General features: G+C 39.4%; 2 protein-coding genes across 2 annotated transcripts in view; both read right to left on the bottom strand.

Annotated features, from left to right (window-relative positions):
* The window catches only part of IMMP2L (inner mitochondrial membrane peptidase subunit 2), a 463,417-nt gene extending 453,321 nt beyond the window's left edge, over nucleotides 1–10,096 (bottom strand). Inside the window, exon 1 of the mRNA XM_063309432.1 lies at nucleotides 9,997–10,096. Within this exon, the coding sequence (XP_063165502.1) occupies nucleotides 9,997–10,092 (96 nt within the window). The 5' untranslated portion in view covers nucleotides 10,093–10,096. The remainder of the gene's footprint in view (nucleotides 1–9,996) is intronic.
* Nucleotides 10,097–19,721: 9,625 nt separating this feature from the next.
* DOCK4 (dedicator of cytokinesis 4) overlaps nucleotides 19,722–23,040 on the bottom strand; it is a 231,448-nt gene continuing 228,129 nt past the window's right edge. The window contains exon 52 of the mRNA XM_063309433.1: nucleotides 19,722–22,477. Coding sequence (XP_063165503.1) covers nucleotides 22,052–22,477 — 426 coding nt within the window. The 3' untranslated portion in view covers nucleotides 19,722–22,051. The remainder of the gene's footprint in view (nucleotides 22,478–23,040) is intronic.

The raw sequence follows: 23,040 nt of genomic DNA on the forward strand, positions 1-23,040 counted from the left end.
ACCCATGCCTAACTTGAGGTATACAGAAATAAAAAGGGGCAACACAGAATAGCATATTGCTGGCCTAGCAAAGACAAAACGCATTAGCAAATAACAGGTCAAAATCCAAAGAAACTCATACTGTGCAGTTTGGAGATTACAGCAGATGGAAAACAGCATTATGTGGACTGAAGTATTAGTGTACAAAGGTCCAGGAACTATAATGAGTCTCCAGTGGGTACTACAACATATGGAGCAGAGATGCTATTTAGATTGGTCTCTACATTTAAATGTTTATTTTTTATTTCCTATTCAGGTAGTCTTCAACTTACAACCACAATTGGGACCAGAATTTCCATCGTGAGTTGTTGCAGTCGTAAGTCGAGTCACCAAATGAGCAGACCAGATTTTAAAACCATTTTTACAGCAGTGGTTAAGCGAATGCAGCTTCCCCAATGGGCGAGTTTTGAAAAAAAGTGTTGCGAAATGTGATCACATGAACATGGGATACCACAACCGGTCATAAATGTGAGCAGGTTGCCAAGTGCCCAAAATGTGATCATGTGACCACAGGGGGTTGGTGCGATGTTTTCCGACACTCAGAAGTGCTTTACAAAACATAAAGCATCCATTCTGAGGCCATCATAACTTCAGACCACTGATAAATGAATGGTCATGATTACCTGTACTTACTTACACATCAGAAGACACTGTTTATCAAGCTGCCTCTAAAAACTCATCAAGTAATCCATCAAAAGCCTCAAGTCACATACAGGTATTCCTCAACTTATGGCAGCAACTGGGACTGGAATTTCCTTCATTAAGCAAAGCAGTCATAAAGCACAACCTCTCCTCAAAGCCCTGAGCCAGCCATGACCTTTCCCTAGTTGTCCATGCATGTTTGTGTCAGTACAGACAATATGGGGAAGTTCTTGAAACAGTCATATGGAACCTTCTGGAGGATATAGATGTCTTACGCTTTTGAGGATGAGCTTTTGGTGAAACTCCTTTTAAATGTTTTCCATAGCAAAATGCACATCGTTTATTTCAGGTTACAGAGCAACTGATAGAATCCAGCTTTGTACAGGTGTGGCTTCCACTTACACATTAGGGGGATGACTTCTCCTCTTTGAAACCCAATTGGGATCTTCTAAATCTGCTCTGGAAGCTTAACCTCCTAGATATACAGGAAGAGACCATCTCATGGTTTGAAAAATGGAATAATATGACATATAAGTAAAGTTAACATGTCCTAATCATGTGAATCTATTTGGGATCTTTTTCAGTCATTATAAATTATTTGGACTATAAATTAGGCAAAGTATAAGCTATAGCTGCAAACTCTTCAATAATATAGTAATAAGCTAAAACAGGGAATTATTTTGTGCTTGGGAATTCATTACACATAAATTTATAATGGGAAAATACTTCTTTAAAACTGAAAATTATAGTCATGAATATTTATTAAATAATGAACTTTATATAAAGGACATTCCTAAATATGTCAAGTGTCTTAATAATATCACAATCCATATAAAAAAGAATGTTATAGAAGATCAGAGGTGGACAATCTATGCTCCTGAGAGTCCTCTTTTTGCAGTTTTTTGAGGCTCTTCAACTACTCTCACTGAAAACTGATAATCTGGCCCCAATGTGGTAAACACACAAAACTATTCGGTAAGCCCAAATAGACAACAGGCTTTTTAGAAAAGCAAACATACAAACTCGTCCCAAAATCCAACTTTGCCCAAATAAATGATGAAGATCCACCCATCTGACATCTCTGAGATCTTGAAAAAGTTGTCTATGCTACAGTAAAGAATGGTGTGTTAAGATAAAAAGCAAGGCAATGGATTGTAAAATACTCCTGGCTTCTTTGAAACTTAAATGCACTCACTTAATTTTTGAGCTAGTTTGGTCTTTCAGTACTACAAAATTATATCCAATGAAATATGGCGAAGTGTGATAATGTAAACCATTCTATTACTATGCTAACATTTTATTATGATTTCTGATGGCAATATAATGAAAACTGAAGGAGGGGTCTCTATTTTTCAAAGCTGTTTGTACTACCATTCCATTTCGTTAAGGCACATACTGTATATTTCGGCTCTCTATGTTGCTTTGAAATGTACAGAATGCCCTCCCAGTGATCTCACATAACCTCAAAGTACTGCAACATTATTAGAACCTGCATTAAATCTGTAGATACTGTACACTGGGGGTGGGGGGGAGAACCTATTTGAAGGTTTGGCATCCTTTGGCATCACAACCACAATATCACAACCTTCGTTTGAAGACTACACTGTAGAACACACGTATAAAGAATTACTAAGAAACTAGAAGAATGAAACCATTCCCCTTAATAAGATTAAATTATATTTTAGTTCACTATTTCTTATTCCCATCAAATGTCAATCTTCCCTTTCCCCTCTCTCAAAAGCTTATGTTTACACTCTGGCATCCAAAAGTACATTTAATTACTGACTTCATATTCTATGAAATCAAGATCATTATGTCTTTAGAAGTAGTTATCATCCATCTGGAGTATAATTAATTACTCTGTGGAGGAAATCTGCAGCATAGAATTCTACCCCAGTTGTAAGAAAGAAAGGAATGCAAATTTATTCAAAATTGTACACTGACTCCAAAGGTAGCATTCCCCCATATAAACACAGGCCAGCCATAATACCAAGCCATATAAAATATCTAACATTAACAATTATCATTTCCTTCACAGAAGAATAGAGATACCATCAATCTAGCATTTGAGAAGCAACACAAAAAAGGGCAAGAACATATTTACTTCTCAAGAATCTTAGCTGGTTTAGGCTAGTCTCTTGGCCTTTTGGCTAAGCTCAAGTGTAGTGCTGAATTGGTAGGCCAAGAACTTTTTCGGAGAACTTACTTTCCTAGCTCATTATTCTGCTTTTCCACAGTTACATACTTTTTAAATGAAGACAAAAAAAAAGTTTCGAGGGGCAGGTCAAAAGAACACTTGCTAAGCATTCTGTGGCTTTAATCATACTAAGTACTAAGATGGATATTGTATTTTCCCTGCATCCCTGGTTCTGCCGCCTTGCTTGGGGGGGGGAGAGAGATAGCTCCACCTGGGGATGGCTGGCGCCATAGCACCTTTTAGTGATCGTGTTACTTCTCCACTTGGATTTTACATTTGCTTTTATGTATATTTTAATGTTAATTTTAGGTGGTTATGTTTTTAGTGTTATTTTATTGTAAACTGCCCAGAGTCCCCCATTGGGGGAGATGGGTAGTGATATAAATTTAATAAATAATAATAATAATAATTATTATTATTATTATTATTACAGGAGCTGCTTCATAATACAAAAGCTGATCTGCCTAACAATCATGGATAGAAGTCAAAAGTTCTCTCTTTTCTAGATTGGAGGTCACATGCAGAATTTTGAGAGCAGGTTACATGTATACTTATTTATCATCAGGGTATTCTCTAACCCACCCCCCATTCCCATCTTCTTCTAGGTAAAGCAAACTCATCATGGGTATAAAGATAGTGTTGAGACCCGGCATTTTTCTTGCATGAATGCTTATTTCCATATATTATTAAATCAACCTACTTGGTTTAAGGCAGGTCATGCAGGGGATCTGACAGATATCAAGGGATGTATCTGCACATACACTGGGGCCCATGATTATCAAGTACAGGATCCCTTGCATTATCCAAAAAAGTAATTTCAACAGGAAAAAAAAATCCTGTCAGCACCTAGTAGCAGTCTTTGCTTCTACAAGCCCATAGGAAATACTCAGATCTGATCTGCTAATATAACTTAAAAACTCCCATCCTAGTTATGATTCCAGTGAGATTAGAGAAGCACACTTTTCTTTATTTTAGTCCATTAGAATTGTAGTAATAGGATCTTGAGCATAAACGTAGCATTGAAGATGAGCACTTTGTCTTGCAGCACGCTCACTGCTGTTTATATATTTGTTTAAATTAAATGCATGTATTTTATTTGGGCTAGACCTGCCATGTGCAAAGGGAGGCCCATAGGCTGGGCGTTATAAAAGTTAAATTGTTCCAAGTTTTTGTATGTATATTTGTTTGAATCAGTCCCAAAGTAAATATGTGAAAATTCAATATGGAGATCAATACTGGAATTTTTTAAACAAATTTTTCAACTGTTTTATCCAATTGTGATCGAAGGGCTGGAGGATTGTTCTGTTTTCACATAAAGGTTGAAAAGCATATATGACCACTGAGGCAACTATATAAGATTATTATTGGCTGTTCTTCAACTCTCACACTTTCAGCATTAATGGATAGCACTTACATACTTCTGTACTGCCAGGTCTGAAATATTAAAAAGAGAGGGGTATATGGAGTGTCAGGGAAGGGTGGCTCCTTTGGCAGAGGAACATGGTCGTGTCCTTTCCGGTGGTTTGCCCATCTTTGTTCCCCACCTGACACTCAGCTCTCATCTGTGGCTCCCCATACCTGTTGCATGCGACAGCAGCCACACCCCGGGCAACAGCTTCGGTGAGACGGGAAGCCGCCTATCCCAGCATGTGAAGAGGCTCTGGCGGACTGAGTTGATGAGACCACTGAAAGGCCCAATAGTCATGAAAGCGGTCTCTGCAAGCATCATGGAACGCTTCATCCACTGCGCCTAGTCCCATCTCCGGTCGCCTTGACTCTGTCTTACCACTGGACTCAGATGGGAATTGGGAAGAGAGAGAGAGACTGAGACTGATGCTGTGCAACTCTCCCTCACTTAAATCCAAATTATGTGCTAGTCCTGACACCATCGCCATCATCACTCTTGAAAAAATAAAAATTAAAAAGTCCTGTGGCGATGGGCGAATGACGAAGCAGGAGGTGTGGATATACTGCTTGCTGTAGTCATGGACCTGCATACAGGTGGCTCAGGTCTAATGGTCGCTTTTTCGCTGACCGAAGCAACAGTGAAACTCGGCATCCACTCTAGGATGCTCACCTCTGTAGTACGCGGAAGGGGCTAGAAAATGTGCCCTAAACATTGCCTGCTTCACTACACCCTGGCCAGTTTACTGCAGCTGGTGGGAATCCCATCTTGGCGGTCAAACACACACACACAAATGCAAGGCGATACCACTCATCATTGGCACTTGGGACATGCTCACACTTTTGGACAACCCTACAGCAGACAGACAAGAGAGAAGAACAGCTTTAGTTGCCAGAAAGCTTGCAAGATACAGCATTGACATTGCAGCCCTAAGTGAGACTTGTCTTGCCAACAAAGGTCAGCTGACTGAAATTGGAAGTGGATACACTTTTTTCTGGAGCAGTCATGGCAGTGATGAGTGTTGTGATGCTGGAGTTGGATTTACCATCAGGAATCACCTCGTTCAGAAACCTGTTAGTCCCCCCAAGGGTGTGAACAACTGGCTCATAACACTGCAGCTTCCACTACAGAATAGAAGTCAAGCCACCCTGATCAGCTCCTATGCTCCCACAATGACCAACCTGGATGAGCCGAAAGACAGGTTCTGTGAAGAACTAGATGCCCTACTATCAGCAGTGAGCAGAACTGACCAGCTGATCTTGCTCGGTGACTTTAATGCAAGAGTAGGGTGTGATTCTGCAGCCTGGCAGGGAGTCGCTGGGAGACATGGAGTAGGCAAGTGTAACAGTAATGGCTTACTCTTACTGAAGACTTGTTCAGCACACGGCCTCATCACCAATACAATTTTCCGCCTGCCTACCCATAACAAGACCTCCTGGATGCACCCCCTGCTCTAAGCATTGGCATCTTATTGACTGTGTCATTGTCAGTAGAAAAGACAGGCAGGATGTCAGAGTGACCAAGGTCACATGTGGTGCTGAATGTTGGACAGATCACAGGCTCATTGTCTCCAAAATAAAGCTCCACATCAGAACCAAGAGGCGACCACAAGGAAGCAAGGCCATGAAAAGAATTAATGTGGCCAGGCTGAAGAACCTCAGCACAGCTTCAGCACTGGCTGAAGACTCAGAAACTAAGCTTGCTGACCTACATCTTGCTGGCAGTGCTGGCAATGCTGAGAATGACTGCGAATGCTTCAGGGATGTTGTCCATTCATCTGCACTGAAGATGCTAAGGCCCTCTACTTGCAAGCAGCATGACTGGTTCGATGAGAATGATGAAGAGATACAGGCTTTACTTTTTGAAAAGCATCACCTTCATCGTGTCCATCAGAAGGATTTATCATCAGCTGCCAAGAAAAATGCCTTGACCAGTGCTTGTAGGATAGCCCAGAATAAACTGTATAAAATACAAGATGTCTGGCTGAGCACCAAGACAGACGAAAAACATGGATATGCTGATAGAAACAACTTGAAATGGTTCTATGAAGCCCTTAACACTCCCTACAGACCTTAGTCTCTTGGGTGTTCCCCTCTCCTGAGTATAGGTGGTACATCACTCATTACAGAGAAGTCTCAGATCCTGCAGAGATGGAACATTTTGAAGCCATCCTCAACAAACCATCATCTATTAACAATCAGGCAATAGATAGGATTCCCCAGGTCAACATCAATAGTGCCATGGATGACTCACCGGTAGTAGCTGAAGTAACAGAAGCTGTCAGCCAGCTATCCAATGGCAAAGACATAGGGACAGACACCATAGCTGCAGATATATATGAAGTCAGTGGTCCTGTATTTATAGAGAAACTCACCAAGTTATTCTAGTCTGTTTGGAAGCAAGGATCCATTCCTCAGCAACTTAAAGCTGCATCCATCGTACACCCCTACAAGAGGAAGGCCAATCGACAAGTACGCAACAACGACTGAGGAATCTCACTGCTCTCCACTGCAGGAAAAACCCTTGCAAGAGTTCTGCTAAATCGTCTGGTCACTCATCAGGAGCTGGACTTACTGCCAGAGTCACAGTGTAACTTCAGCAGAGATTGTGGGACTATTGACACAATTTTTTGCCACATGCCAACTTCAGAAGCATCAGGAGCAGAATTGTTTAAACTCTATACAACCGTTGTTGACCTCATGAAAGCCTTCAATACTTTCAGCCAACAAGGCCTGTTGAGGATCGTGTTAAAATTCGGCTATGCCACCAAATTCATTCAGATGGTATGCCAGTTCCATGATAGCATGATGCCCAGAATGCTGGATAGCAGAGAATTCTGTGCTTGCACCCACACTGATGTTATTCAGCATGATGTTTACTGCCATGCTGAATAATGCCGTTTAAGACAGTGATGTCTTAAGTACTAAAGACAGGTTCTTAATCAGCCTTAAGTACAGAGTGGATGGGAAGCTCTTCTATCTGAGAAGATTTAAAGCTATTACCAAAGTGAAGGAAACTGTTCTGAGAGATTTCCTCAGAAATCTCTTGTGACAACTTTGGGCTCACCAGCAATATACAAAAAACCGAAGTCATGCACCAGCCTGCTCCTTGTGCACCATACACAGAACCCAAAATCACAATCAAAGGCAGAAACTATAGGCAGTGGACCAGTTCAATTACCTTGGCAGCACCCTCTCCCGAGTAGTGATCACTGACACAGAAGTTAACTGCACAATAGCAAAGGCAAGTTCTGCTTTCAGTAGACTGCTGTCCACTGTCTGGGAACGTCGAGGAATTAGCAACAAAATTGAAGGTCTACAGAGCCGTGGTGCTCACTACACTTCTCTATGCCTGTGAAACGTGAGCTGTTTATCAAAGGCATGCAAGACAGCTCAACCATTTCCACATGACTTGTCTTTGCAGAATATTAGGCATCAGATGGCTAGATAAAAATACCAGATACTGAAGTTCTCTCTAGAGCAAGTCCACCATCAATCCACACACTGCTGAGAGCACAGACCCGGTGGGCAGGTCACATCATCCATATCCAGACAGTGCATACCCAAGGAGCTCCTTTTTGGGGAATTCTCTGCTGGAAAAGGCTTGCATGGAGGGCAGAAGAAACGTTACAAAGATACATTAAAGGCCTCCCTGAAGTCACATGACATATACATGACCACCTGGGGAACACTGGCACAAAATCGCTCGATCTGGCATGGCCTCATCCATAAGGGTTGTCAAGCTTACGAAGTAAGACACACTGTGGAAGCACAACAAAAGTGCAAGCTGCACTAGTCTAGATCCATCAGTGCAACAACTGGAGCATCTACACCTTTGCTCAACATGTGCCAGGACATTCCATGCTCAAATTGGCCTGACCAGTCATCTCTGGACTCACTACATTACTAATGGTGGGACTAATGGTGCTGAGGTCTTCATCAGAGATGATGGATGAACAATATTAAAGAGAGATGGGTTGAACTCTTATACTCATTAGAGTTGTACAAATGCTTTGAAAGAGGTGTTTCACCACTCAAGGTGAGTGCAGTCATACAAGCCCATGTACATGTCTGCCTTAATGAGTCAAACAGAGATGCTTTATACCTGTCCCCTGCATTGTTAAGAGCCTCTGTTGAAGAATTTGTACAGCCCTAATAAATATTCACATCCTTATACACATTCAAAGAATTCTAGATGTCCTGGCCTGGTTGAGGGAGTTGGCTTAAAACCCAAAATAATACTGAAGTAATGAGCAAGGTGTTGGTTTGGATAAGACAAAGAAAAGCATCAGGGTTGCCAATTTTGTTTTGTTCTCTTTTCACTTGCTGTGCAGTTGTTTAATAGCTATCTGCTACCAAGTTTGAAAAAGCTTCATTTTACTACTGTGCACTAGTCAGCCTCACTGATAATAACAATAAAAAGCTGGTTTCATTCAAACATGCTAAGCTATAGTGTGGATTTTGCTTCATACAAGGACTTTTTTTTCTTCTAAGAAGTAACAGATTCAGCCTTTATTAAAGGTTTAAATCAACTAGGGATTTACTACTGTCAGAGACTTAATGCAATTTTTTAAAGTAAGCAAAACTGCCTTTAAATACTAACAATATGGCACCAAATTTTGACAGCATAATAGTAAAGAATTACAGTGGCCTCAAAAATGAGCTGAAACACACAATGCCTAATTACCCACCTGAGCTTCACATAATATATGGAAGCCACAAAAAATGGATAATTCAGTAAACTATAATTAAGAAAATATGGTTTAGCAAAAGTGGAAATCCAGCCATAGAAGTAACTTCATGATGTAAAAATATTACCTTAGAACTGTTTACAATGGTGTTTATTCAAAATATATTCCAATTTATAATGGTTAAATCTAAGACCCTAGACAGGCGTAATTCCTCTACAGCAAAAAACAGCATTTATCCCTGAAGATACAACAACAAAAACGCCATTCAAGGCAAAAAATACAAAATACTTGGATGACCCAGACAAAAAGGGGTTACAGTCAGGAAGCACTAGATTTAACAACCACAAAATAGCATGCTTATGCTTTTGTGTGTTTAAATAATACCACGCAGCTACAAGACAGTCCAGGGCATCTTGCAGCATAATTCAAAAAAATTACATACAGTGAAATATGTGAATTAAAATACCATTTTCTTCAGCAATTTCAGAGGTTCGTCTCAGGTTGTTATTTTGGGGTAGCTGTGTAGAAGTGCCACTTTCTTTCCACTTTTTTTGCAAGTTTGGAAATCCAACCCAAAAATATGGAAAGCAGAACATTCAATAGTTACAGTTCTTTGGGAAAGAACAAAGGGAGAGGAACAAAGATTATTCACATATGCACTCCGTACATTTCTCCATCAACTGTTCCAAAAATCTAGTCTTTGCTCCTTTATTCAAAAAGTGAAAGGGAACTGCATACATTCCATGATTTAAGAAATGTCTTCTATACATGCTCAGAGGAATTTTTTTTTCCATTATCAGGGGTTTTGATATTACACTAGACAGATGTACAGGACTGACTAAGCCAGAAGCAAACACATCTCATTACAGGTTTGCACACTAAGAAAACCCAGCCAATATAGTTTGTAAAACATGATTTATACTTTTACATTCCGTACGAGTCAGCAACTAGAGCTTCTGCCTCCTTGCTTGCTCACCCTGGGTGGCCCACCTTGGAAAAATAAATAAGACACTCCGTCCCAACCTCTTGCCTTTTAGATGCGTTAAAGCAAACGCCCGAATTGCCTCGAGCACGTCCTTCTCGCCTCCCAGCCGCCCTCCGTTCGGCCAAGCAGTACATTCTCCGGAAATACCCGGGATTGGCTGGCAGCGGCAGTCGGCGGGAGCAGTCACGAGGCGGCGCTTCCCAGCTGTTAACTCTGGACGCTGCGTCGCTGCGTCTCCTCCTGATTGGTGCGAACAGGGAGGGGGCGTGGCTAGCTGACATGGGAAGAGCGCTGCCGCTGATCAGGATGCGGGCACGGTTTCCGCGCTGTAATTTGCAGGGGGAAAAGAAGATCTCTTCTGTCAGGCTGGCAAAAATGTTGGTTTCCTACGAAGGCTGTTTTAAGTGGCAGAGGCACTCATATGATATCAAAACGGGTTGAATGGCATTAGATTTCTCTATTAAAACTGTCTTAATTGGTAGATAGTCACGGGTTCACAAAACAAGTAGTAGTTCGGCTTGGAAAGGCTTCTCGTTTCGTGGCACAAACGTGGATTAAAGTTTCTGAGATTTGTGATCCACCTAAAAACACTGGTTTAACAGCAGACCAGGATGAGGAAAAGTACATTCTAATAGTTCTTCAGAGCAAGGGAAATGGAATGATTGAACCTCCCAGACTATCCCACTCACCTGAAAGTAAACTCTGTTGAAATCAGTGGGATGCACTGTGGAGCAGATGGTGTAGGGTTGTACTAGATATCCTGTCCGCCTTATCTCACAATCCAAATGTACTATTTTTCCTATTTTCCTTAACAAGAAAAGGGCTTTTCCAAAGAGAGAGAGAGAGATTCCCAAGCCAAGAAGATGCATTCTTAAAAATACTAGAGCTGTAAAAGCCAGCTTTTGAATGCCTGAAATTGAAACTATTCAATGCAGTTCTAATATATGTCACCCAGGTAGTACTCAAAAATTTTAGACATTGATTTTTCTCTTCCATGGCTTCCATCATAAAACATTTTGTCAGCACTAGCTATTCTAACTGTTTTTCCCATTAATCCATGGTTCTTGGCACCATATAGTCAAATCTTGCTTTAATTCAGAAAAACTAAGCAGGCTCAGATCCAGTTACTATTTGGATTGGAACCTGCCAGGAAATCCCATGGTATCTTGGACTGGGAAGTTTATATATATAATGTAAAACACATAATGATACCATCTCTGTATCCTTCTCAACTCGAAAGATGCTTTACACTTTTTGACATTAAGTTTAAGATTTCATCTCAGGATCTATATTGGAAAACAATATGTAATAAAAGTTTAAATTGTATTAGGTATAAACCACTTAAGGCCTGGCCATAATACAGAGTTTTTCATAAGGGAGACTGGAAGAGCATAAAAACATAAGCAGTGCCCTGTTGGATTGGACCCCAGGCCCATCTAGTCCAGCAGCTGTTCTCGCAGTGGCCAACCAATTGCACAGGGAAGCTCACTAGTCACCCAGCAGAGGCAGTCATGTTACCATCAAAGTGCATAGCCTTTGATCACCTACTGGGAAATTTGGTCTGTTGAAGGACGGGGAGGACCAATAGGAAAGGAAAATAGAATGGGGCATCCCAGAAGCCCAGAGTTATTTCAGAGGCAGAGGCAGCCTAGAAATCAATCAGACTGTGTGACTGGTAACACTCTGAATAGAAAAATTCAACAAACTTTTTCAACAACTTTTTGTTTTAGTTTTTGCAAGTCCCATTTATATATATTTTAGTATCTACCAAAAAAAGACCATCCTTGAAACACATAAGCCAGTCAGTATTATTCTTTTCATGGATTCCAACCCTCAAACTGTGGTTATCCCAGAGTGTCAATTTCCCATAGGAATACAGATCAAGTTTAAGGTTCCTTATCAACAACTTCCTAATATGACTTGCAGCCTTTAGAGCCAGCAAGCTGAGGCAGCCCAGGCACCCACAGAGATACCAGCTGGGAGGGGGCAGCCAAGGGAGGGCACAGGCAGCAGGAACATGGAAATGAGTAGTCTGGGTCTGCTGCTGGAGATCATGAGCTCTCCACTCTACCTGAGTCTATTGGGCTCTGTTTCTTCCATAGAGGAAAAGGGAACTTAACCTTAGCCAAGAAAAGAAGAATCGAACAGAACCAGCTAGACAAGCCCTTGCAACCACTTGAATACTTAAAATGTCCTTTGATTGTTGGATCAAATAGGCCAAAGTTTCCAAAATAAACATAAGAGAAATAATGGGCATTCCTGATGATTCCATGAGTCTTGTTGATGGATAAAGGAATAATGCAATTCATAGTAACCTTGGTGGTGGATTAGACTATCATATTTAACTAAATGGAAACAGAATGAAATCTAGCTAAATGTGTTCTGAAACTTTGAACTCCACAACATCAAGGCTGTCATGTTCATCGTTCCAATGTACTGAATACATCGTAACGTTTCGCATGTCAATTTCCTGATCCGTGTCTCACGTTTGCTGGGAGGAGATTTTCAGCCGTGCCAGGCTGTAATCTCCTTACTGTAACTGAGGAATGTATGTTTGGGTTATTGCATGTGTTCAAGGTTACTTTCTCAGGCTGATGTGTGATGGTTGCCAACACCTGGGAGGGGGTGGTTGCTAAGTGGGAGCTAGGGCGGGATCGGGTTTGAAGCGAGGGTTTTTAGTTTGTATTTGGCGCGCTTTTGCTCATTCCCAGCTTTCTTTGTATTTGCACACTATTCTTTCAATAAACCAGTTTTCCTTAAGCACCTGCTTGTGAGACTGAGTCTGTTAGAATAGGCAACCCTTACAAAGACAGTTTGTATTTTACAGCTGTTTGATACACAAACTTTTTCCCCTGCCAGTATTGGTTTCCTGTTCGCCCACCCACTCCATTTTTCTTTCCATATATAAACTTGATTTGTTTTTTTTTTAAAAAATACCTTTCACTTCACACTATCATTAATACCATTAATATAGTACACCTGTGGCTTAGAGTGTTTGGCTGAAAGCTACTTTGAGAAAGCCTCTTTCTTTAAAGACAGCCTAGAAATATTTCAAATGAAGTACAATATTTCATTTTAAATGTAATGGGAAATATGTCTTAGTTTAATAATCTCCTCAAACCCCTTTTTTCTGATAAATCAAAAATCCCCATATTATACTTGGTAGGTTGAAATCAGTAAGCTTTATTTTGGCTGGAACATGTTCACAGGACATGTGACACATGACCACTTGTATGTTGCACACTCCAGGTCCCCTGTGCTGTGACTTGTTCTCAGTTTGCTGTGTTTGGAGTCCTTGCACGTGTTTTTGGGAGGGAATGAGATCTGTGTGACGTGGACCAAAGCCCAGGCCTTTTATTGTAAAAAACAGCTTATTCTATTTTATCACAGCACATAAAAGGTTAAATACTTCAAGATTAGAAGGGGTATTAGTATTTATTTAGTTTGATCCTGTTAAAAAGCGTGGTTCTGAACCATTTCCCTTTATACATATATTTTAGGGGTATATAATTAACTGGCTACAAGTAGTTAGGCAGTTGATGAAGTGTAAACCAACCAGTGATTTGTTTTTTCTTATTTACATTATTTCTCCATGCAATTCAGAAATGATGGCAGGATGTTCTCCATCCGCTGCTACCTTCACCAAATTAAGAAGTGATTTGTAAGGCCTTTTTTAATGCTTCCAATACTATTAAATCCAATATCCTGGGAATCATAATCAAAACACAATAGGAGCTGAAACACAGGACATTGCTTTTGACAAGGATGCCTAATCAGATAGTCTTCCATGATTCTATCAGATTCTAACATTTGGTACCTAGTCCCCATTTACATTTTTAAAATATCTGACTATGGGTAAAAAATATTATTATAGTCGTCTTCTTTGTGTAATGCAAAATTATTCCTTCAGACTCTCCGTCTGGAAAGGAGGTTTACTGATCTCACAGAACAGGGTCTATCTAGAAGACTTGGGAAGGAGCCCCAAGCCTTTGCTGCTACTACATCCTAGTGTATAGGGATAAGAAAGGGGGCAGGGGAACAAAGTAAATGTTCCAATAAAGTTAAAAAGAGTGGTTAAGTTTTAAAAAAGAGAAGATGATGTTATGTTTGTGAGTGAATGGGATTTTGTTGTTGTTGTTGTTGTTCAAGCTGTATACTTGTAAACTCATTAGAAAGAATTTGTTAGCAATCTTTCATCTAAAAGAAAGCGTGACTTATAACAATGACCTGGAATTTCTTGTGAGTTGCTGTAGTAGAGAGCTGTGGTAGAGAGGGGAACTTCACAACACCATGAGAAAACTCATTTCTATGAAAATACGGGAATGAAATTGTTGATTGAATATTATACTAAATTAATAATGTAGGCCAGATAGGACTAATAATGCTTTCAGGATTTTCTTCCAAGTTATTTTCATAGAAAAATCACCACCTACTTATTCTTGTTCCAGAAGGGGTAGCCATGCTTGTTTTTTTATAAAAATAAGGGAATCTTGGCATCTGATGAAGTTGATTGAAACCCATGAAATTTTGTGCTGTGATAAACTTCTTATTGCCACAAGACCTTTTGTGGTTTTATGCTATTTATTCTGGACATTCAAATGAACTTATGCATTAATTATATCAATTAATTATTAATAATAATAAAGTAAGCAAGTTTATTGGAAACCTGAAAATTAATATTACAAATTTTATATTTATTTTCTTCCTTCAGGAATATGAACATACGAATGTATGTACATATTCTTGAGGGAAGAAAATAAATCTGCACCATTACCTCAAACCAGCCTGAGTCCACTTCCAAAAGTTTTTAAAGGTGAGATGGGGACCGGGAAACTGAGCTAGAATTACAGGCAGGAGAAACAAAGAAAGGAAGGCATGAAGGTCTTATAAATGGAAATATAAAATGTTCTATTCTCTGGAAAGTGGCAAGCAGGGAAAAATTAATAAGAGGTATGGTGGGATGTATAAGCACCGTAATAAGCATGTGGGTGAAATTCTGAAAGGGCAAATGGCAACAAATGCATGTCCCAACCCACCCAGAAACAATTATGCTGTATCATTATAGAACACTGTAATTAGGCTCCTGTGGAATTATTGGATGGACGTTTGTCCCAAAAAAACAGCCTAGCGTGGAAGAGCAGGAGGGCACTTTTTGTTCTCCTCCACCTTTGCTGCAGCCTCTCAAGGCAGCAGGGGCATATGCAGCCTCATTGTTCTCTGCACTCATAAAATGATTGCCTTTCACTCTTCAGAACAATAATACAGTGCTGATTAATCAGAACTTTTGCACAGCAAACAGCACTGAAGGGACAAATATAATTAATTCCTAGTCCACAGTGAGAAGCTGGGCGCAGCTGCTAGCATCACCAAAATGGGCTGAGGGATTGTTTGGCTTTACTGATTGTATACTATTGGACTGCATTGTTTCATCTGAAATTGCAGAGGTTTTGTTTAATCAAGATGCTTTGTATGATATATTTGACAGGGCCCATATTTGAAAACCTTGAGATCATTTATTCCTTCTCTGGGGTGTGGCTGGAATTTCTAGGTTCTGATTCAAGGAAAATACCACATTTGTGACATTTAGATCATGGTAATGGGCTGAACCATACTCTGTAGTCCAGTGTTTCTCAACCTTAGCAAATTTAAGAAATGTGGACTTCAACTCCCAGAATTCCCCAGCCAGCATAGGGCAGGCACTTTCTGAAACTTGTCCTTTCAGCCTTACAGGGTAGCTGTGAGAAGGCGGGTCTTTTCTCATCTGTTTGGGGACAGGGTGATGCTTCAGCAGCTAGGGTGGTTTAAATAATGGTCACTGTCCTAACAACCAGGAAACACACTGAGATGAGGAACTGGTCTCTAGTATTTATTACTAGTACTTAACAGGAATCCTAACAAACTGAAGCGTGGGAAAAACCCAGACATATAACCCCCAAGGGTTAAGGCGGTCCCGATCTGTGTCTCTTTGAATGGCTGAACAATTCCTCAGTGCTACGCATGCGCTTGACAGTCTGGATGGGAGCCCCCTGCTCGCCATCCTTACTCATGACAGTCACTTAATTCATAGTCCAGAAATCCCTGGGTTCACTGCTTCTAGTCTAAGTGTTTTTCAGTTAACTGGTGTTAAGGGTAATTGAGCTGGATCCTCAGCTTTCGGTCCACTTACTGCACTAAGACATAATGTCATTTGCTGCATTTGGTTTAGCACAGTACATAAACTTAAGTATTGAAGCTGGAACCATGGTTTCTGGTTGCGTGTAATGTGTGAATTCAGCCATTGGTGACTTTTTAAATAAACCATACATACTTACTTGATATGTAAGCCCACCTTGTATGTCCCAGTTTCCATCAGCTTCAAATTTCAGTGTCCCATTCTTTTATAAATATCCCCCGTCTTACCTCATCCTTCATTGGTAGAGGAAATGGTCTGCCTGCTGTGCTCAACACTGCGGACATTCTGTCTGAATGGTTAACTATTTAATTTCCATTTGAACTTACTGCCTAACAAAAAAAGTTCCTAATAATGGATGGTGATTGTTTATTTAAATGTTCTGATAGTTACGGCACCAGCTATAAGTGCCAGAATACAAAGCTGATTGTACAGTATTTGGTTTTCCCAGAGGATGTAGAAATGGCCCTGATTCATTGGATTCTCAGGCTTCATCTTAACTGTGCTTCTGTGTAGCATTATTCAAATTTCTGTAGCTACAATATAAATGGAGTTCTAGTTGTCAGCAATAGGATTATATTGGATATCCCAAAAATAAACATGCTGCATTATACTTTTGTTCTCCCACTTAAATTTGCTTCAGCTCAACACATTTTTAAAAGAAGACAACTGACTGACTTCTCCACCAATATATCCATACAATTTATTAATGGGATATTTCACAAATTTCCTCTTGCTATTATTTCTTAGCAACAATTATTGCCAATCATTCTTCTATTCTACATAATTATATGTATGCAGATAAATATAGGGAAAGTGTCTTGTAATCCATGCATCAGATCCAGACAGATTGTTTGCCTCAACATGAAGTAGCATGAAGACAACTGTTTCCCGAGAACATGCTCTTATAACAATTCCCATACCTCATGGTCCACTAGCAGCATGGAGATGCCAAAAATGGCTTTAGGTGTTCAATTCTCAACCTGGTGTTTCTCTTCTTATCCCAGCTCAAGACCTTCCATTTGGACATTCCAAGGTGTATGGAGGAAGAGGCTTGAAGTGACATGATGAGGGCAGTGATCTAGTCAACCTTAATTGACTTAGCTGGTCTGCTGTGGGAACACTCACTTCTGTCTGGTCTCTAGGTGCAGTGTCTGTTGTGTAGTCCTAGTCTGGCTTTAAAGAAAACAGGAATTCCAGTTTCTGGAGCCACTCTGTTTCTTTATTGAATATGTTCATCAAGCAGTCAGTCCTAGAAAGTTTGAAAAATTGACCAGTTCACCTTGATTTAATAAAGGTAGTGGAAAGTGTAATTAAAAGGATTTGGTTCTTGCTTCTGTAGCCTGTATGGCAGACAATTCCTTCCCAGTGGCTGCCACTCCCAGGAAAGCTCTGGTTCCAGTATTTCTCACTTGACATGTTTTTAAGCTGTGGAATGCCCTTTGAAAAATGAGAACCCTGGAACATCTTATTATCCTCATGTGAAACTGATACATACTGTAGGACATGAAGCCACAGTCTGGACAGAACATGGCAAAACAGCTTGGCTCCAGATCAGCAAAGGAGTGAGATAAGTCCCTATACTGTCTTCAATCTACTGTATATGCTGAATATACATTGAGACAGGCTGGACTGGAAGAAGATGAATGTGGTTTTAAAATTGGAGGAAAAGATATTCAGATGCCATGATGTACTTACAAAAGTCATAACTGTGTAGGCAATGATTTTCCTGTGACTCCCTATACCATGCAGGCCAAGAAAACAAATGCATCATAGAATAAATCAATCCAGAGTTTTCCCTTGAGACACAAATGACCAGACTCAAATTAACCTATTCTGGACACATTATGTGAAGACACCGCTCCCTTGAGAAGTCCATAATGCTGAGAAAAGAAGAAGGAAAGAGAAGACCACCAGCAGCAAGGTGAATGGACTCAATTATAGTGATGATGGGTGAGCTGTTGGAAGACCTGAAGGGCAAGGTTGGGGACAAATCATCCTGGAGGAGGACTATCTATGTGGTAGCTAAGAGTCAAAACCCACTTGATGGCACATAACTAATTATAGCTCCTGCACTGATCACCACAACAAAACTCCTTTCAATTGTGTTTTTGAGTCGATCACTCAACTGGTCAACTGTTTGACCTATCATTCAAGAAGTGGCAGCAAAGAATTAGACGTTTTGTTTAAACTTGGCTACTACTAGTAGTCATCCATATTTGTGCCCCTGAGATGCAGCCACTAGATAAGTGTTGTTGAAAAGCTGTATTTTGAGATTTTTAAAAAAAAATTGGATAACTGAAGTAGTTTGAAAGCCACTTCTCTTTTTTTCTATTCCTAATCTAATATTTAGATATTATGTTCCCTCTTATGCTTAACAAATATTTATGAATAGATAATCTGAGACATTATCTTCTCTTCCATATCATAAAATACTTTTTAAAAAACTTATTTACTGTAGGTCTACTTTTTTAAGAAGAGTATGTATATGTGTGGGTATATGAATATGATTTTAACATTCTTCATTTTATGGTTTTTCCTTGTTCCAAGTTCTATTGGTACAGTGTTGCCATGAAAGAAGAACACGGAATACTTTTTGTCAACTTAGCTGTCAGCTTCTTCTACCCAGAATTATTGTCATTTGATTGTCCTGTATAACCAAATGCTTTTCTGTATTTGAGATATTCTCATCCAAATTTAATTATGCAGGTGGTACTTCCTCTTTCACAGAATGACAGCAAGAGGCATGATATTTAAGAGCTGGAATTATTTTTCTAAGTATTGTACTGGTTGCCAGTAAGCTTCTAGTCTCAGTTTAAAGTACCAGACATAGTGACAGATTACCATGCTGACCCACCAGACAGAATAATTCAGCCTGTTCAACTAAATTATCCACAGAGGGCCTGCTTAAGATCCCACCCTGACATAAAGTGTAGGTTAGAAAGAGGCCTTCTCAGTTGTGCCCCTAGCAACACACTTGATGCTCCTGGTCCTTAGGATGCTACATACAGTAGGCAGCTTCTGTATGTACTCATCTGGGATGAGTAAGGGCACTTTCAGAGAAAACGTTTTTGCAGGATTGGGGCTGAAATCTGGATTACTTTTAGTTGCCAACAAATTTTCAGTTTGTGCCCTGAAAAGTCCTCTCTTCCCACCCTCTAAACCTCTCTCTCTTAAATTACTTAGTTTCTCCACATTTTTTCAGTGAAACGTATAGGCACAGAATGGAAGAACTTTCATTCAGAAAGGAAATCTCCAAAGCCAATGATTTTATGCTGAGTGAGAATAGAGACAGGCCATTTAATTTTATGTGGCTTTTTGTTGTTATTTATTTCAGCTTTGGGTAGAGTTTATATTTATCACCCACCCAGAGTTATTTGGCTAGGGTATCATGAAGATGTTAATAAATAAATAAGATAAATTATGGAACTGAACTGGAGGGAGGGAATTAAAAAAAAAGATTTTGGATTTTATCTCTGTTTCTTAAAATCAGAAATGAGGCTTAATCAAAAATAAGACTCTGGCCTCTGGCATTTTAATTTCCTGGCAAATGGATTTATAATGCACCACTCGGCGGAAAACAAAACTGGACAATGAACTTCGATCAATTTTATTTTGTATTTACGGTTTTTCAACAACCAATATAACCATCTGTAAACAAACTACATTAAAATGTTTTGCTGCTAAGCAGACGTCAGTAATACGTGCACATGAGTAAAAATTTGCTTACTGTCAAGTATATTTTAAAAATGGACAAGGAGCAAATAATACTGATTCAGTCTAAGCTGAAGCACCAGGCAAACACTGATTTAATTCTAAATATAAGATAGGAAGGGATCAAGGTGGATCCGTTATCCAGTTTGTGACATTTTATTTAAATTACAATATATATTTTTAAAAGCATAAATATATAGCTAACAACTCCAAAAATGTGGTTATGCAGACACAAAAATGTTATGATCAAAAGCAAGTGCTAGTTCAAGAAATCTCAGGACCTCAAAATCAGCAACCTACAAAGCTAAATTTTATGCCCTCTTTCCAGTTATAAACACTTTTGCTAAACATAGGTATTTCAACATATATTAATATATTTTTTGACATTCAAAGTTGTAGAATCAATATGGCAGAATTATTGTTAAAAGCACCTATGTACAAATATTATTCCCCGTGTCCCTATTCCCCCCAATTACATAAAGTATTTGGCATAATTATAACAATCTTACTGCATACACAACATTTGCTTCCCCCCGCCCACATAATTGTACTTCTTATTAAAATTAACCAGTTATGTACAAAAATACTTGAACATTTATTATATAAAACTTCTATAGCTACCATTAACAGCATATACCTGCTGAGGGTTTCTCATTGAGGAATATAAAAAGTGGTCACTAATGTTCCAGTTAAGCTATCAACAAGGTGAACTGTTAAAATCAACACAAATTTCCCAACAAAACAGGGAGATAATTTTGAATGGTATGATTGAAAAGTACAGACCACAGAATATCAAACAAATACTATAAACAGTAACTAAGTTTTGTGGGAGGGGAAATAAGAGATAGAAAAATTGCCTATACACTTGTTTTTAGTTTGTTTATACACTCATAGAACTAAGTATGAGCTTTCAAAATACCTCTACACAGGAGCTTCCTAGTGAAATGCCAATTAGAGCTCCATCTGGGATGAGTAAGGGCACTTTCAGAGAAAACGTTTTTGCAGGATTGGGGCTGAAATCTGGATTACTTTTAGTTGCCAACAAATTTTCAGTTTGTGCCCTGAAAAGTCCTCTCTTCCCACCCTCTAAACCTCTCTCTCTTAAATTACTTAGTTTCTCCACATTTTTTCAGTGAAACGTATAGGCACAGAATGGAAGAACTTTCATTCAGAAAGGAAATCTCCAAAGCCAAATGCATCTCTTTATTGTGGAAGATGTGAATGTGCCTTGCCCTTGGACACGCAGAGTTCCTTCAATTATCACAGTAGGCCAATTCAAACTTTGTTGTGTATATAATAAAAACAAGTCTGAATCTTGAATTTTAAAATTTGCTGTTTGAATTAACTCTACATGTAATAGCCTTTTTCTCACGAACATTTGTTTGCACCCATTTTCATCTTAGAGCCTGACAGTGGTTATTCCTTGACTCACAGTTAAAAGTACTTGTTCATTTTGACCATTAAAATAATATGAGGGGTTAATTTCTGTCTCTGAAATCAATGATTTCTTTTTTAAAAAAATGAACTTTAGATATTGGCTACAGATTCTATAATATAAGTATTAATTTTTATCATCTGTAAGGATCTGTAAATTGCACCTCACTAAAATAAAATAAAATGGGAGGGGGACAAATTGTATAAGTATGTAGACTAACCACTATCAGAGTACTAGAAAAAAGATCTCTAAAAAACAAGTATCTGACAACGTACATACAAATACTGAATAAAACGCAGTAATGTGTCAGTAGAAAGAAAGCAACCCAAACATTTTTTTCCGGGAATTCAGCTACAACATCCTTGTAATAGGATCCCTTTCCAGTGCAATGTGATCACAAATCACAGGAGCTTTATGGTATTCACTAACTTTAAACCAAACTTTATTCTGCATGCTGCCAGGAAGTCCATGGTTGCTCTAGTATGAGGCGGTCAAGGGGAAATATTCTTGGATGATGTTTGAACAACTAGGCTCCAGGTTCAAATTCATACGTAGAATCACATTTGCTGTATGCTATGCTAAATGTAGCATTTTCAGTCTCTTGCCTCTAGTTTCTGGCTTTTTAAGCTAGTATTTAAACTTGACCCAAATGTGCAACATAATATTAAGCAGTTTTTAAAAATCACTGGAAAGAAGATTTGTGAAAAATATTAAAGTGCCTATGTTAGATATGTTCCTCATTTAAGTCGTTAAAAATAACTTTTTTGACTTTTATTTATAACTGAGAGACTTTTCGTGGAAGAGGCCTGGGCCGAGGGACCTGCTCCGTTCTCTTGCTGCTGTTCTCCAGATTGCTTGGTCTGACCAACAAAGGTTTTGGGGGTAACGCTGGTGGATCCGTAGGAATGGGAATGGAAAGGCTGTGAGGTAGTGGGACGGGACGCCTTAGAGTCCGCTCGTAAACGCTGTAAGGCGGGGGAGTCTTGCTCTCTTTTCTTCCTGGCTCTTCGGAAATGTTGCAGTTAGAAAGAGGAACTGGGTGTTCACTGATGTGAGTTTCAAAGCCAGATGTTTCAGAAGTGCTACATCGACTAAGTGAGGATATGCCACTGCTGTAACTTCCAGACAAGACTGGAGAGTTGGAAATGAGCCCTGACGAATGGTAGTCCACAGGAGATGGTGTAAAAGATTGCACAGAACCCTGAGTTTAGAAAAGAAAAAATTAGTCTGGAAATAGAAAGAAGGGGTGAGGAAGGAAAAGATCGTGGAGGAACATGCCTTTGCATTAGTTCTGGGTCCCTGTGATATATAACACTTATTTCTACAGGAATTAAAATTTTAGATTAAGGTTTGTGGCTTCAAAATCAAAAACTGACATAAAACCTAAAATTACTCCAGTCTCTGTTAAAGTGGTGCCGGTGTGCCCTCTAATGTCAGAAATGAGTAATCACATGGAAAATCTACTTTTAAATTTTTGGTCCGTATCTACTTTTAAATTACGATCTTCCAGTGTATATTTTGGGTTATTTTTTGCATCTGACCACAGAAGGTTTACACGGTGGACAAGTGAACTATGCAGAATTGGTGGTACCTTAGAGTTAAAAAAACAAAGGAAAGCAAAACCCAGCAACCTATGAATGTTGGCAGAGATTATAACCCAAAGAACTTGAAAGAGGTCCTCTTGCTCAACAGGGATTTGGACTTAATGCTTCTTGAATAGCAACCATCCATTTTGAATGCTCCTGGAATTGCATGGATATGCTG

The sequence above is a fragment of the Candoia aspera genome, chromosome 7 (assembly GCF_035149785.1).
Source record: "Candoia aspera isolate rCanAsp1 chromosome 7, rCanAsp1.hap2, whole genome shotgun sequence".
In the NCBI taxonomy this organism is placed as follows: Eukaryota; Metazoa; Chordata; class Lepidosauria; order Squamata; family Boidae; genus Candoia; species Candoia aspera.